The sequence below is a fragment of the Chiloscyllium plagiosum genome, chromosome 24 (assembly GCF_004010195.1).
Source record: "Chiloscyllium plagiosum isolate BGI_BamShark_2017 chromosome 24, ASM401019v2, whole genome shotgun sequence".
Lineage (NCBI taxonomy): Eukaryota > Metazoa > Chordata > Chondrichthyes > Orectolobiformes > Hemiscylliidae > Chiloscyllium > Chiloscyllium plagiosum.
In genome coordinates, this window is record NC_057733.1 from 45,755,559 (window position 1) to 45,773,348 (window position 17,790).

The 17,790-nt window shown below is 42.2% G+C and overlaps 1 protein-coding gene across 4 annotated transcripts in view; it reads right to left on the reverse strand.

The window, feature by feature from the left end:
- LOC122562236 (serine/threonine-protein kinase LMTK1-like) overlaps positions 1-17,790 on the reverse strand; it is a 359,515-nt gene that overhangs the window by 104,765 nt on the left and 236,960 nt on the right. For all 4 annotated transcript variants that reach the window (XM_043714970.1, XM_043714969.1, XM_043714971.1 and 1 more), the window contains one exon: positions 7,388-7,521. In XM_043714970.1, the coding sequence (XP_043570905.1) occupies positions 7,388-7,521 (134 nt within the window). The remainder of the gene's footprint in view (positions 1-7,387; positions 7,522-17,790) is intronic.

Genomic DNA, 17,790 nt, shown 5'->3' on the forward strand with positions numbered 1-17,790 from the left:
GTCTGTGTGTGTGGGGGAGTTTTGTGTGTGTGTGTGTGTGTGGTGTAGTGGGCGTGTGTGTAGTGGGCGTATATGTGTGTGGGGAGGTCATGGGCGTGTAATGGTGGGACTGGGCTTTTGTGGAGGGGTATGAGGTGGTGTCATGTGTGGGGCTGAGGAAGATGTGTTGGGGAGGACCCAGTCGAATAAAGTTGAATGTTGGTGTGTTATGTTGATAGCAATAGCCTTGTTCAAAGTAGAAAGTGCAAAATGCAACAGCATAAAAGAAACGTGCTACAGGAACAGTAAATGAGAGAATGCAAAATGAAAGGAGCAAAAAGCAGAAAGTATGGAGTGACAATGATCAATCAGAGAATTCTAAATGAGCTTCAAATAGCCTTCACTCCCTCTCCTTCCAGTGTCTCCCTCACATTTCTCATAATTCCTCAAATCAATTCTTTGAAAAGCTCTCACATTTTTGGTGTTCTCACATTTTATGCTGCCATCATCATGTCTATCCTGTAAATCTAACCCAACAGTTTAAAATCCAAAAAATAAATAGGAATATTATCCACTCAATATATCGGTACAGGTCTGCACAGAAAATTGACAGTTGCACCAAAAGTATTGGACTCCCTGTCAGTGTCATATAATTCCTAACCAGCTACAAATGAGACACATGAACATATCCTACCTCTTATTCCTACCAAGAGAGATCTGATGAAGCTGAAGCCATGACAAAGCATCTATGAAGATAATTGTTGCAGATGACTGACTGGTTTTGTATGGAGAGCTGAGAAGCTGAACTTTGACAGAAATAAGTTAGCAACACACACTGAGTTGGATCAGCATCTGAGCGAGAGAAAGGTGGCACAGTGCCAGATCTCATGAAAGATTAGATTTAATTAAGTTAGCCTACCTTCCATTCAGATATTACTGGATCTGCTAGACAATTCCATTACATTCGGCTTTTACTTCATATACTAGAATTCCTTTTCAACAATAGGTTGTGATTCAACTTGTACACAGTTGAATCACATGAATGTAGTCTAGAATTCTTGCAAAATAAAGGAAAATAGAAGCAATAATGCCGTAAATTAGGATTCAGTGGGAGATCTTTAAAACCTCACAGCTTCCAGCAGCTAGGAGATAAAGGCAGTTAGTGCATCTCCTCCAGGTTTCCCTGCAAAGTCATATACATACACTGAGGAACAATACTGCCATTCCTTCATTGCTCTGGATCCAATTCTGAAAGCTCTCTGTCTAGCCGCACTGTGGGTGTCCCTCCACTTTGTGGACTGGCCTCCTTCAAGAAGAATGTTTGCCATGACCTTTACAGAGGTAAAAATAGATGGATGATAAATCTTGACCTTGCCCATTGCCTGAGAATGAAACTTTGAAAAATCACATCAGCTCAACAAAGCAACTAGTATAGTGCTTGTTGCCTTTTGTTGCATTGTGAATCTGTCCTTGAGCAATGGCCGAGAAATGAATTCTCAAGAGTCACTTGACATAGCCTTGCCAAGGCTGTTATTGCATGCTGTTTCCTACACAGACATTTCAAAGGGTTTGTTGAAAGTGCAGAACATCTCCTTTGGAGAAACAATGTTCTTTATTGCTCAGGTGGCAAGTCATTCACAAAGGACCTTTGCACTCTTGGAGTGAAGAATCTTTATAAGATGTCACTACAGACTGTTTTATTTTCAACTCCTTGGGTTCTGCTTCTGCAAACTTCAACTCCCTCAAGTGAAAATTTTCAATGAAGAAAATGACTCCTTTCCAAAAGGTGGACTAAAACATGTTGCTGTGCTAAAGCTATTTCAATTGCTCCATCAGCAAAGAAACTGTCTGGAGCACATAACCTTGGCATCTAAAAGGAACAGGGTAAATATTTGTGTTAGAACAATTTCTCAAGGGAAAGAACTGGCAAGTGAGACTAATTGGAAGGCTCCTATAAAGAGCTGGCACAGGTACAATGGGCTGAATGGTCTCTTTCTATACTGTTTGACTCAGTGGAGTCACTGACAGCTTGGACCTTGCCTTGGGTGTTTTGGTGGGATGGAACATGCGCGGCTACTGATGGATGGAGAATAAATGGTTTCATGTCCCAAAAGGCAGTAGATGATGGAATTTAATTGTACAAACCTTTAGTAGGTGTCAAAATGTGTGTTGTGTACTAAATCTATCAGAAAACAAATGTGAAAATTCAATTACATGACCTTACTTCTCATAAGGGAACAGTTTTAAAATACTGATTATTTAGAATCGCTTGATAAAATTTTAAAAAAAGAAATTCACAACACTATGCAAATTTAAAACACTGATCAGGAAGCGTTCTACCTCTCAGATGCTCGTAAGAAATTATCAGGATTATACTTTTAGTTGTAATTACAATATCCTCAACTGGGATTTTTAGGTGTCTGGTAATTAATGGTAAAATGCCCCTGAATTCTCACTCTTAAAAGCTACTCAACAAGTTGGACAGTCTGTGCTGCTGTGGAGGAAGGTGGTTGTACTTTGTCAGATGAGTATGTAACAGTGAAGCTATGTACAAGTACTTTGCCTCATTCCTTATTCTTGAAAGAGTGGAGGTTTGCAGTTATTGAATGAATCGGGAGATAAAATAAAAGTGAGCTTATTACTCCCACGCAGTTAGCTTTCAAAGTCTAAAACTCGTTTCCTTTTTTTTTTGTTGAACTTACTTATTGAAACGTTCACCCAAATTTAGATTCCAGTTAACGCTGGCATTCTTTACAGTCAAGATAGCTTTAAATTAAGGGTCTTGAGATTCAACCACAATGCTGTAAACTAATGGGCCTGTGTAAAGGCATTTTGAAAAGCACTGCACAGCCAACTTGTGGATCTGACTCAAAATAATAATTACTGGAAAGAGATTTGCAAAGTTAAGTCTTGAAAACATCTAATTATGCAGTTGAAGCTCAAGCAGATTCACAAACAATTATTTCACGGCGTGGTTGCGTGTGTGCTGATGTCATTGGTGAAATGACTGGATAGCACAGCAGTGGTCTTTTCCTTCACACAACACAAGGGTGTGTCAACTCCCGGCTGCCCATTGTGCCAAAGCTGTGCCTGACTCATTCCTTTTGCACACATTCCCTTGTTTCAGGCTGAGAAGCTTTATGATTGGAGCGGAAAATGGAGAAAGATTGTGGCGAAAATGGAATTGAAGTACAAATCAGCCAGGATCCAATCCCTAACCTTTCCCCCCCTCCCCAGTGTCTCATTTGTTAGTCAATGTTGTTGCTTGGGTGTCTGTCCAATTTGGTGGCTTTCTTCACCAGAGAGAAAGACATTTATTGGCCTGTGCCCTATTCTTACAGGTCCCCTCTCACACATTTCCTTGGAAGTGTTAACACCTCATCTGGACTGGCAAACCCCTCAGATAATTGACACATATAAGTGGTCATTACTCATGAGCTAGACACTTTCAGCTACTAGGTGGAATCACAATGATCCTATCCACAAGTGCGTGTAACACATACTCTGCCAAGAGTGGTTTATTAAAGGACAGGTTTACAACCACTAACAATGGAGATACCACAGCCACACACTCTTAAATTCTAACTAACAAAATGTAGACAACATATTGACTATCATATTGATAATGGCTGGGCTCAATGATAGTAGGTATGTTTAACGATCTGACTGTCCTTTACAGCTTCCAGGCAATGCATAGTTAATATCTGTTAAACACAACTTGTAAATCTTAGGCGGAGAACCGCCAAATCTCACGACATTTAATGTTTCATTCAGACTAAAAGCACAAAGACCTCAACACCTGTCAGCCAGGATGGCTTAACTGAACTGGCTTCCAACCTCCTGTATGTTTACCTTCCTCCCATTGAGGAAATGAATCACTGAACTCTCCAAAGATATGTCACGACTGAAGTTGTGAAATTTAAAGCATGGAGATTAGAAAGGCAGGCCACAAAACCACGGGCTCCTGGGGATATTGCATGAACTGGACATGGAGCTCCAATGGCAGAACGGAAAAGCAGTAGCATCAGGCAGTTAATTAACAAAAAAAAGGGAGAAAAATGCAGCATTGAATTCAAGCAACTTGCCAGCTCAGTAACTCAAACAGCACAAAAACATGATTTTATGAGAAGTGTTCTTTATCTCATTCATTATTGCTGTCAACTATTGCCAAAAGGTACATTTAGAAAGACATCTGAAAAAGTTTAATTTTTCCATTTTACTGAAATATTATGTTGTATCCAATATGTTTCATTTTTCAGAAAATGTAAAACAAATCTCACATTTCACTCAATGACAGCTGGAGTAGAATGGCAGCTTTGGCTTACTCGTGGTTGTACAAGCTACTGGACAATTTACACTCCCAGGCAATGCTGGTGATTATTCCTCTTGGCCACACTTGAAAATGAGATGGCTTCGACAAGCACATTGCCTTCTTTGGACTGCAAAGATTTCTCAATGATTATTGCAGGAGTACACTTATTCCTGAAACAGCATTACTGCTGGAGAAAACTGTATATCTGCTCATCATCTCATTGCTGCTTGTTGAATCATGCTGTGTTCAAATTAGTGATCATGATTCCTATACTGCAACACTGACTACCCTTCAACAGAATCCCTACAGTGAGGAAACAGGCCGTTCAGCCCAACAAGTCCATGCTGATTCTCCAAAGAGTATCCCACCCAGACTCATACCCCTGCCCTATCCCTGTAACCCTGCATTTCTCATAGTTAATCCACCTGACCTGCATACCTTTGGACTGTGGGAGGAAACCTGAGCACCTGGCTGAAACCCTCATAGACATGGGGAGAATGTACAAACACCACACAGACAGTTGCCCGAGGCTGGGATCGAATCTGGGACCCCGGTGCTGTGAGGCAGCAGTGCTAACCACCGAGCCACCGTGCCAACCCAGTGCTTTTGGGCACTTCAGGATGCACTAAAGTCACAAAAGGAGCTATATAAAATCAAGATTTGGAGATGCCGGTGTTGGACTGGGGTGTACAAAGTTAAAAATCACACAACACCAGGTTATAGTCCAACAGGTTTAATTGGAAGCACTAGCTTTCGGAGCGACGCTCCTTCATCAGGTGGTTGTCTAGGCGGTTGTGCACCTGGTGAAGGAGCGTCGCTCCAAAAGCTAATGCTTCCAATTAAACCTGTTGGACTATAACCTGGTGTTGTGTGATTTTTAATTGTATAAAATCAAGTTCTTTATTCTTAATTCGGGTGAAACAAACAAGGGAAATGTACATTTACAATCATTCCAAGGAATTTGTAAAGAATGGCAGGGTGGAGGAGAGCATTGCTCGTGTCCCTCCACAATCATGTATCCTGGATTTCACTTCACAAACATCCGACAGAGGAAGAGAACCTCCCCATCCTCTGAAAAAAGACTTCCAAGGCAACTAATGGGTCAGAGTCACAATTGTTTGATCTTTTCAATGAGCTGAAAAACCCTTTTTTGTAAATTAAATTAACCTCAAAATATTGACTGATTTTCTGAAAATAATTGTATGCAATTTTAAACTAACCTGAACTCCGGATGCACGGTCAGATCTGGTGCAATGTGAGTTTTACATCTGTCTGCCTTCACTCTCCAATTAAATCAACACGGTGATTCAGAGGGGAGGCGGTGGCCGAGCTGCATTTTCACTACACTTTTAACTCAGCCACCCAGATAATGTTCTGGGGACTTGGGTTCAAATCCCACCAAGGGAGAAGATGGAATTTGAATTCAATAATCATCTGGAGATAAGACTTTCATGAAGCCAGTGCCAATTGTCAGGAAAATCCCGACTGGTTCACTAATGTCCTTTAGGGAAGGAAATTTGCTGTCCTTACCAGGTCTGGCCTACATGTGACTCCAGACCCACAGCAATGTGGTTAACTCTTAAGTGCCCTCTGGGCAATTAGGGATGGGCAATAAATGCTGGTCCAGCCAGTGATGCCCACATCCTATGAATGAATAAAAAACATTAAAACAATGGGGGTAATATTGGTGGGGGAGGGGATGCAGAATAAAGAGAGAATCCCACTATATTTTCAAACTGCAAGTTAGGCTAACGTTATATCCAACAATTAAGATGAGCATGCTCAGACACAGACAGAGATGCTGAATGGACTGCTAGATAATAGACATGCTGTTATAAAATAGAGTTTGGTATATGATGTAGTGTTCTATCTTGTAGCCTGTCTGACAACTGATGAAATATGCTATTAATATTGGGGGCAGCTGGGCCTGTGCCATGTTGTAGATAGTTTCTCTGATTTCTACGCTGTTAGTTGATTTAACCAAATCTTTGTCAGACATTTATCTCCTAGGGAAATCTTTCCGCATGAATATAAAGCACAATACTGCACTATTACAACATTCTCAATAGTCTAGATTTTGTTCACGAATTCTCATTATCCAACCGTAGTTCTGATATGAACACAAGAATACTAAAAGTGGTACCAGGACACATAAGTCCACTTGTTGTTCTGTTACTACTTCAAGGTTATCTCATACTGTGGTAAGCTCTTCCATATACTTACTCTGTATAAACATTTAACAAAAACCAGTACATTCAAACTGTTGTCCTAACACTGGCGAAAGTCACTTACCAGGAAGTACACCAGACTTCCATTTGATGCTTTTCTCTTTGTTTGTGTCCTTCTCTCAGCTCAAATTCAACTCTTCTCTCGGGACGAATGTGTGACTGAGAACTCACAGGATGTCATTACACCAATAAGAAGGTGTAGATGGGACAAACTCACTCTGCAAGTACTCCTTGGTGCACCTGGAGCTGCAAACAGTTCTTGGTCTACCTGTACCTGAAAATGCTTCTCTGATGACTGTACCTGAATACACTTCTCAGTTTACCTGGACCTGTAAACAGTTCTTGGTGTACCTGTACCTGCAAACACTCGTTGATGCACCTGTGTGTGCAACCTTTCTTGGTATACCTGTACCTGCAAACACTCCTTGGTATACCTGCTGTTGGAATATCTGTATCTACAAACACTTCTCAGGATACCTGTACCTGCAAACAGTTCTTGGTATACTTGTATCTGTAAACAGCCTCAATCTACTGTAACTGCAAACACATCTCAGAGTAGCTGTACCTGAAAACCGTTCTGGGTCTACGTGTACCTGAAAACACTTTGTTATACCTGTACCTGCAAATAATCCTCAATCCCTTGTATTGTAGCAAGCTTAAATGTACCAGTTAGAGCCACCATCAAATTCTTTTGGCAGGCAAACTCACTTAGCTCCAAGTAACAATATTTCAGAATATACTGAAATCAGTCTCAGGACCACACAGTGGCCCCATCTTTATCAGCTATGTTTGAAGCTACAACAGAAGTTAAACATAGAGCAGACACAGACAATAATTAATTTACCTCAATTGCTTCTGCAGCTCTTACCTTAAATCCGATGTCTCCTTTCTTGCAACAGAGGCAGGCGAGCATGAGGAAGATAAAGGTGAAGAGACCGGAAAAGGACACGGCTACCACGGCAAGTGAGGAGGACCACGTGAGTTCACCAATTGGCATCCCATCTGAAAAGATAAAAACCCACGGGACTCATTTTAATCAGCTCAAATTGTCAGATTAACCAGAAGTCACAGACATTTTACACACAGCACCTTGAATTTCTTGAATAAGGTTCAAGATACACCTTTCAAGAATTTTCTACAGTTCACATGAAATTGTTACATTTTGCAGAAGTCACTAATGACCTTTGCTTTGGCTTTAATCAGTTGAAAATTGCACAAAATATATTACCTGACACAGTCTGGAACGATTAGCGACAATGTTAGTGACATTTAATGTTCCTTGTGCAATTGATGAACTAACTCCCAACTGTTAACTGAGTCGGAACAATGATGAACGTATCCACTTGGATTTCACGTTTCAGAAATGTGGGGTAGATCACACCAAACTACCCACATGTAGATACGTCAGGAAGGGATTGACAGGGCACATCTCATTTTGCATGAGAATAAAGGGGCTGAGAGGTGACCTAATTAAAGTCTTTAAAATTACAAGGAGTTTTGATACAGTACAGACAGAGAGGATGCTTCCTCTAGTGGTGATCATAGAGTCATGCAGCACGGAAACAGACCCTTCGGTCCAACTTGATCATGCTGACCAGTTTTCCAAAACTAACCTAGTCTAATCGTCTTAGCGTAACTGAATGACATTAACACAAGATACCAGCAAATAATATTCATGCTGCGCAGGTACTATGAAAGGACTAGCTCCAACTACAGAGAATGCAACCATCTCCCATCATAGAAGTTACAAAGAGGATTGATGAGGGCAGAGCAGTAGATGTGATCTATATGGACTTCAGTATGGCATTTGAAAAGGTTCCCCATGGGAGACTGATTAGCAAGGTTAGATCTCATGGAATACAGGGAGAACTAGCCATTTGGATACAGAACTGGCTCAAAGGTAGAAGACAGAGGGTGATGGTGGAGGGTTGTTTTTCAGACTGGAGGCCTGTGACCAATGGAGTGCCACAAGGATCGGTGCTGGGCCCTCTACCTTTTGTCATTTACATAAATGATTTGGATGCGAGCATAAGAGGTGCAATTAGTAAGTTTGCAGATGACACCAAAATTGGAGGTGTAGTGGACAGCGAAGAGGGTTTCCTGAGATTACAACAGGATCTGGACCAGATGGGCCAATGGGCTGAGAAGTGGCAGATGGAGTTTAATTAAGATAAATGTGAGGTGCTGCATTTTGGGAAAGCAAATCTTAGCAGAACTTACACACTTAATGGTAAGGTCCTAGGGAGGGTTGCTGAACAAAGAGATCTTGGAGTGCAGGTTCATAGCCCCTTGAAATTGGAGTCGCAGGTAGATAGGATAGTGAAGAAGGCGTTTGGTATGCTTTCCTTTATTGCTTTCCTTTATTGGTCAGAGTATTGAGTACAGGAGTTGGGAGATCATATTGTGGCTGTACAGGATATTGGTTAGGCCACTGTTGGAATATTGCACGCAATTCTGGTCTCCTTCCTATTGGAAAGATGTTGTGAAACTTGAAAGGGTTCAGAAAAGATTTACAAGGATGTTGCCAGGGTTGGAAGATTTGAGCTATAGGTAGAGGCTGAACAGGCTGGGGCTGTTTTCCCTGGAGCGTCGGAGGCTGAGAGGTGACCTTATAGAGGTTTACAAAATTAGGAGGGGCATGGATAGGATATCTGGTCGGCATGGACGGGTTGGACCGAAGGGTCTGTTGGTCGGCATGGACGGGTTGGACCGAAGGGTCTGTTTCCATGCTGTACATCACTATGACTCTATATTCAATAGCATCACCATCACTTCATCCCCCAGGTCAGCATCCTGGGGATTTTCATTGACCAGAAACTGAACTGGACCAGTCATACGTTAGCTACAAGAGCAGGTCAGAGGATAGGAATTCTGCACTGACTAACTCATTTCTTAACTCCACAATGGCCATCAATAATCTTCATGTCAGGATTATGGTGGAATGATCCCAGTTGCCTAGATGGGTGCAGCCCCATTAATACTCAAGAAGTTTAATGCCTTCCAGGACAAAGCTGTTGCTTGATTGGTACCATCTCCATGAAATTCACGCACAGTGGCAGCAAGCTGTACCATCTGGAAGGTGTACTGTAGCAATTCACCTTGACTTCTCCGACAGCACCTTCCAAATCTGTGACCTTTACTACCCAGAAAGATAAGGGCAGCGGATGCATGGGAAAACCACCACGTGTAAGGACTCCCGCAAATCTTGCACCATGCTGACTCAGAATTATATTGCTGGCCCTTCCCTACTGCAGGCTCAAAATCCTAACAACTGGTTCCTAACACCTCCCTTCCATCTTGGGCTGGTTCAAGAAACAGTGCCTCACCGTCATCTTCCCAAGGGCAATGGATTGAAAACAAATGCTGCTGAATCCTGTGAAGGTAGGAAAGGGCATTTAAAACACAACGCCACCTGAAAATCCAATTCAGAAGAAACCTCTTTACCTAATGAGAGGTGAGAACTTGGAACTTGCTGCCACAGGGAGTCGTAGAAGTGAATAGTAGAGATGTATTTAAGACATGGATATGAATGGGGAAGGAACTAGAGGATTACAATGGTAAATGTGGATGAGAAACAATGGGAGGAGGTGCTAGTAGAACACAAACATATAAAATGATGAAGGGAATGGATAAGATAGAAGCAGGGAGGTTGTTTCCGATAGTGGGTGAAACTATATCAAGGCGGCACAGCCTCAAAATAAGGGGGGAGCAGATTTATGACTGAGATCAGGAGGAATTCTTCACCCAGAGGGTTGTGAATCTGTGGAATTCTCTGCTCAGTAAAGAAGTAGAGGCTGTCTCGTTAAATGCTTTTAAGGCAAAGATCGATAGATTTTGAACAGTAAAGGAACTAAGGGTTATGGTGAGCAGGTGGGTAAGTAGAGCTGAGTCCACAAAATGAACTTATTGAATGGCGGAGCAGGCAAGATGGGCCAAATGGCCTACACCTGCTCCTAGTTCTTATGTTTATGCTCTAAACCCTGCAATGGGCTGAAGGGCCTGTTTCAATGTGCTGTATCCTATGTAATTATGCAAAATATTACAGACTAAAAATATGTAAATACATAAGAGACTAAAATGCACAACATAGTCAGTATACTCTCTGTGATTATACTTTGGACTTGTATGTTTTTTTTTCTCTGAAGTTGTAGTCATGGAATAATCACCATCGACATGCTGCCAGAATAATATATCATTTCTAAAGACAAGATTACACATTGGTGGAAACATTTGTAATTATCACAGCACAGCACAGGACCGGGCAATCAAACACACTTCCATTTTCAGCGTAGGATCAGCCATTCCGAGATCAGGTGCAGATGGGCAGGTAAAAAATAAAACTTCTTCTCCTCTTCCCCTGATGTGGAAATGCCGATGTTGGACTGGGGTGGACAAAGTTAAAAATCACACAACGCCAGGTTATAATCCAACAGGTTTAATTGGAAGTGCTAGCTTTCGGAGCGCTACTCCTTTGGCAGGTAGCTCAGTACTTCCAAATAAAGCTATTGGAGTACAACCTGGTATTCTGTGATTTTTAACTTACAACTTCCTGACAACCTCCAGAACTCTAGAGTGTCCCCTAATCCTGATATTTTCCACAGCTGTCTTGTGATTCATGAAGGGTGGGTAGGGTCTGTCCCCGTTCAGACATTACAGGGTTATGCACTCAAAGGTTTTGCTGCTCTCCTGCTGAGCTCCTTCACATTTGCTCTTACTCATCAACATACAAACACCTCTGGCCTGGTTCCCACTGACATCGGGAACCAAACAGGAGAAATGCATCTCCATTTCCAAGCATTTGACTCATTGATAAGCATGAAATTTACACCCACAAAATGAAACACATTGTTGGAAATAGTCTTTAAATGGAGGCTGCATGTAAACAGCACTAATCCAACAACCCCAAGAATAAGGAGATATTTAGACAGATTTGGGGTTGCACAGTGGCTCAGTGGTTGGCACTGCTGCCTCACAGCGTCAGGCGTCCAGGTTTGATTCCAACCCCGGGCGACTGGCTGTGTGGAGTTTGCACATTCTCCCTGTGTCTATGTGGGTTTCCTCCCATAGTTCCAAAGATGGTTAGGTGAATTGGCAATGTTAAATTGCCCATCGTGTTCAGGGATGTGTAGGCTATTAGTCATGGGAAATGTAGATTAATAGGGTAGGGGAATGGTGGGTTACTCTTTGGAGGGACTTGTTGGGCTGAATGGCCTGTTTCCACACTGCAGTGGAAACATGATTCATACAAGTATACGTAGGGATAAAACTCATTGACACCCTTTAGATTAATGAGGACTATATATAGTCTAATATGGTGCAAATGAGGCAACAGACCCACACATGTATTATTATCTTAAGTTACTAAAAACAAATATGACCAAGATTTTTTTCTTTCTTAAATGAGTCACATGTATAAATGTTAGGAACAAAAAGCAATCATCACGTTTGTTACCCAGTATCAGCACCATGTATTTCCAGCTTTTGGTTAGTCTCACATCTCCTACCTACTCTGATCTCGATCCAATTCCACAGCAGTCATAATCTATCACTTTGAAGCAAAATGATGACTTGAAGTTTTAAAACTTAACATTTCAGTTTTGATCTGAGAGCTGTAAAATTACATAATCACAGAGCCCTTAATCCTCACGCAATCTGAAGGGAACAAGTAAAAGGAATTAGCCTGCCTCAACCTGTCACTCGGAATGTCTTTTGTAGAATCTGGACTGGTCATTATAATTTTTTTCATTTTGCAAACTCCTCAGTAAATCTATTTGTACAAAGTGTTGATGGCACAGAAACAGGCCGTTCACCTTGACAGTTTCATGACTGTCTTTGTGCTCCATGCAAATCTCGTCCCATCCTCTATCATAGTTTCTCGTTCTCTTCTGGTATGCTTTTCAATCACCAATTATTATCACTTCGCCCAATCTGGAATCATTCAGCAGTTTTCTTTTATCTTTTGCACTATTTTGCACACCATAAAATCAAAGGAATATCATATCAGGATACTCCCCATCCTGAAAAATGTTTCTCTTTCTCATATTATAAACACAAGTCATTGGTCCATGCGACTCTTCTGCCTTGCCTGTCTTCTTGATTCTTTCAGTCTTCCTCTTTCAAGCCCCCTTTTCTGATGGTCCATGCAGTCACTGAATCTGCTTCCCAGACAATGCTCCATACCCCTTTGCTAGGCCAACTACTCGATATGGCACCCAATTGGTTAAAACAGCTGTTCAATAAACTGTTGAACCAGAATTCAGCTCCCAAATGACAGGGCAATATATGTTTTTGTTCCAAAGTCAATACGATGCAGAACTATAAGATGGCTCTTCAAACATTGTGGCTTCATTGCAGAGAGGCCTCTTAATGGGATTGCCTTTGTGCTCCTTGTTGGGACAAATGGCCTCTTTCTGTGATTATGGCAGTGAAGAAGGTGTTTGGTATGCTTGCCTTTATTGGTCAGTACATTCAGTACAGGAGTTGGGAGGTCATGATGTGGTGTGCCGGACATTGGTTTGGCCACTTTTGGAATATTGCATGCAATTCTGGTCTCCCTGCTATAAGAAGGATGTTGTGAAACTTAAAAGGTATCAGAAAAGATTTACAAGAATGTTGCCAGGGTTGGAAGGTTTGAGCTATGGGGAGAGGCTGAACAGGCTGAGGCTGTTTTCCTTGAGCCTCAGAGGCTGAGGGGTGACCTTATAGAGGTTTATAAACTCATGAGGGGCATGGATAGGGTAAATAGTCAAGGTCTTTTCCCTGGGGTGGGGGAGCAGAACTAGAGGGCATAGGTTTATGGTGAGAGGGGAAAGATTCAAAAGGGACCTAAGGGGCAACTTTTTCACATAGAGGGTGATGCATGGAATGAGCTGCTAGAGGAAGTGGAGGAGGCTAGTACAATTGCAACATTTAAAAGGCACCTGGATGGGTATATGAATAGGAAGGGTTTGGAGGTATATGGCTCAAATGCTGGCAAATATGGCTAGTTTAATTTAGGATATCTGGTCTGCATGGGCGAGTTGTACATCTCTGTGACTGTATGCTATTCTGCCCTATTCCATATTGGGCCCAGCCCATCCTGCCACTCCTGATGGTGTCGAATTAGTATCAGCTGAGCCAGTAACCTTCTTAATGTGGAGACTGAAGGAAATTGGAGGTAAACCCCTCGCTCTCTCATTCTGAGATAGATCAATGGAGCTCTGACAGGCCCCGCCTTGTTTCCCATCTCTTTAACATACAAATAGTTGGCAAGCTTGCTTCACCAACACATCAATGGTCTTGAAGGAATCCATCATTATTCACTTGCATGGAAAAAAAAGTACATTTTCCAATTACTTGCACTTCCCTATTTGTCATGGCGCCCAGGTGACTGCAAAGTCTTTGGAAAGATGAGTAATCCTGTGTGTCCTATCTTCATTTGGAGAAACCTCCCTCAGGTTTTACTAATAGATATTATTAAAAAGAAAACTGACACTCAGATGACTATGAAAATATGAAGATAGGGGACCAAAGGTAAGGTCAGAAAAGTAGGCCTTAATGAGTATCTTAAAACAGGAGAAAACCAGCTCCATTTCACAATCCCTTCTCAATGTTTCACATTTTGCTAGATTTACCCCAAATTTATTCAAACTGTTAAACTATAACATATCAAGGGCTAGCCTTTGAATAATGAAAGAGATAAGGTCTTTAGTTACAAGCAGGTGCTGCTGTTTCTAGAGATATATTCACAATATATAACTAGATTCCCTAGAGTATGGAAACAGGCCCTTCGTCCCAATGTGTCAGAGACTGAGGGGCGACCTTATAGAGGTTTATAAAATCATGAGGGGCATGGATAGGATAAATAGACAAAGTCTTTTCCCTGGATTGGGGGAGTCCAGAATTAAAGGGCATAGGTTTAGGGTGAGAGGGGAAAGATATAAAAGAGACCTAAGGGGCAACTTTTTCATGCAGAGGGTGGTACGTGTATGGAATGAGCTGCCAGAGGATGTGGTGGAGACTGGTACAATTGCAACATTTAAAAGGCATCTGCATGAGTATATGAATAGGAAGGATTTGGAGGGATATGGGCCAGGTGGGACTAGATTGGGTTGGGATATCTGGTCAGCATGGACGAGTTGGACTGAAGGGTCTGTTTCCGTGCTGTACATCTCTATGATGTTGAGTCCACACCAACCCTCCGAACAGTAACCCATCCAGACCCATTCCCCTAACTAACGCACCTAACACTATGGGCAATTCAGCATGGCTCATTCACCTGACCTGCACATCTTCAGATTGTGGAATGAAACCAGAGCACCCAGAGGAGACCCACACAAACACAGGGAGAATGTGCAAACTCCACACAGTCGCCCGAGGAGGAAATTGAACCCAGGTCCCTAGCACTGTGAGGCAGCAGTGCTAGTCACTGAGCCACCATATATTAAGTCATTCCCATAAAAAGATACCTTGGATATAGGAATTGAAATTCTGTCAGTCTAATTGTCAGCTTCTCGATCAATATCGCATGTTAGTTTTTCTGATTGTCGTCATGGCTATCCCTCCAAGTCGAGGATAATGGTCTTTGCTCCATTGATCTATTTATGGGCTCTCAAGTGGCTTATGAATCCAATCTTGGCTTTGAAAGTTCTTCACATTGAGGACAAGTCATTCCAGATGGCAGATCGGGCTTTAGTTGCTGCTGCCTCGCTTTCCCTTTTCTTCCCGTTTCTTCTCGTTCTGCCCAACTTCAGAAGTTGCTGTTCCTTCTCGGATGATGGTTTGCCGGAGTTTCCTGTGCTTGGCACTGGTTTCCCAGTTGTTGATGTCGATGTCACATTTCTTCATGTTGGCTTTTTAAATGTCTTTGAATCCCTTCTGTTGTCCACCTCTTTTACATTTGCCTTCCTTAAGCTGGGAGTAGAAGGTTTGTTTTGGCAGACTTTTGTCTTTAATCCGAACAACGTGACCGCTCCATCTTAGTTGGTTCCTGATGACTGAGGCTTCAATGCTTGTTGTTTTTGTTTCATTCAGCACGCTGACGTTTGTTCTTCTATCCTCCCAGCTGATATTCAAGATCTTTCGAAGACAGCGTTGATAGTCTAAAAGTTGTCCCAGCGCATTAAAGACGATTTTGGATCTCCTCATTAAGCTTGACATTGGAGGAGAGGTGACTTCCAAGGTACGGAAAGTGGTCCACGTTTTCCAGGGTTGTTTCGCCAAGTTGAATTGATGGTTCTATCTGATTTGTCTCAGTTGGTGATGGTTGATGGATGATCTGAGTTTTATTGGAATTGATGGTAAGTCCACGTTTGGTGTGTGCACGGTTGAGGGCGGTCAGAACCTGTTGTAGGTGGTTTTCTGAGAGAACTGCAACACTGTTGTGATCTGCGTATTGGAACTCGATGAAGAAACTCACAGATGTCTTGTTTTTGGACTTGAGACAGGCAAGATTGAAAAGTCAGCCATCTGCTCTGCAGACAATTTCAATTCCTGGGTGTAGGTCGTCCTTGATGATGTGGATGATTGTTGCAATAAAGATGGCAAACAAAGTTGGGGCAATCACGCACCCTTGTTTTACTCCTGATCTGACTGGAAAAGGCTCACAGTTACTGTTGCTGACCATGACTGTGGCAAGCACGCCATCATGGAGGAGTGTCAGGATTCGAATGGACTTTTCAGGACAGTCATAGGTGGATAGGACACCCCATAGGAGTTCCCTTGATTCTGAGTCAAAGGCTTTGGTGAGGTTGATGAATGCCATGTACAAAGGTTGAAGTTGTTCGCGACACTTTTTTTGTTGTTGTCGCCTAGTGAAGATCATGTCGATTGTTCCACATGATGATCTAAAACCAGCTTGTGTCTCCAGAAGGATCTTCTCAATTAAAGGCTTGAGCCGGTTGTTCACAATGCGGGTGAGGATCTTTCCTGCTGTTACTAACAGGGAAATTGCACGATAGTTTCCACATTCAGATCGATTGCCTTTCCTTTTGTAGATGGTAATGATTACTGAGTCTCTAACTGCTGGTACGTCTTCATTTATCCAGATCTTGAGGAGAAGTTGATGCAGTTGGTAATGAAGCAGGTTACCTCCAGTTTTGTAGACCTTGGCTGGTATGCCATCGAGTCCAGAGGCCTCATTGTTTTTCGAGGTTTTGATTGCCTCCTTGACTTCTTCAAGTGTTGGTATTTTGCTGAGCGAGTCATCAATGGGCTGTTTTGGAATGTTGCTGATCACATTCCTGCCAAGTGGGATGGTTTGATTTAGAAGATCTTCAAAGTGCTCCCTCCCTCCCTCCCACAAGGTGACAATCCACAGAGCGGGTTGTTCTGATTATGAGGATGTAGACATGAGAAAATTATTAATTATAAATCAGCGTCCGGTTTTAAATTCTCCCATTCTGAAGGCGGGTCACTGGAGCTGAAATTTTAACTCTGCTTTCTCTCCACAAATGCTGCCAGATGTGCTGAGTTTTGTTTTTGTTTTTGTTCCTCATTTTAAATGTTGGTCTATAAGCACTGAACTACAGATTTGCTTTTTGCTGTACATTACAAGCTAGGAAGAATCAACTAAACATCTTAATTCTTAATTAATGAGATGCAGCATTGGATTAGCAGAGGAATTCGTCAATGACATATTTAGGCTGGTTTTACAGCAGTCATTTAGAGTGTTTTGTTGTTTTACTGGTGCTTGCACCATAGAAACAGCCTGCTTAAAAAAGCTAACAATGTGGGATCTAACTTCATTGCTAACACCGAGATCAGAAAATCCAGCCTGTTTTCAGATTCAAAGCGCCTGTTGTAATATCTGTGCCACTGGAAGAGTTGGCAGAGAACTGGGGCATGAACCGTTTTCAGCAGGTTAACAGCCTTTAGTAGACATCCTGACTGGGGAGTGAGGCGGAGATAAAGTGTTAGACTCCTCTGTTGAGGTGGAGAAATGTAAAATAGCAGTCATCGAGGGGAGTGAATCGAGGCCCACATTCCTGATGAAGAGCTTATACCCAAAACGTTGACTCTCCTCTTCGGATGCTGCATGACCTGCTGGTGCTTTTCCAGCGCCACACTTTTCGACTCTGATCTCCAGCATCTGCAGTCCTCACTTTCTCTGAGGCCATACAGCACCTCTTAAACTGAACCCAAGGTTTCAGGAAGCACAGCGAATCAATGAGAACGTTTTCTCTAAAAACGCACATATAATTAAGTAGAGATTTTACAGCTCCGGGTTTCCTAACTGCGAAAGCTTGTTTTGCTGGCCATAATGTCAGTTAGCTCAGTTGGCTGGATGGCAAA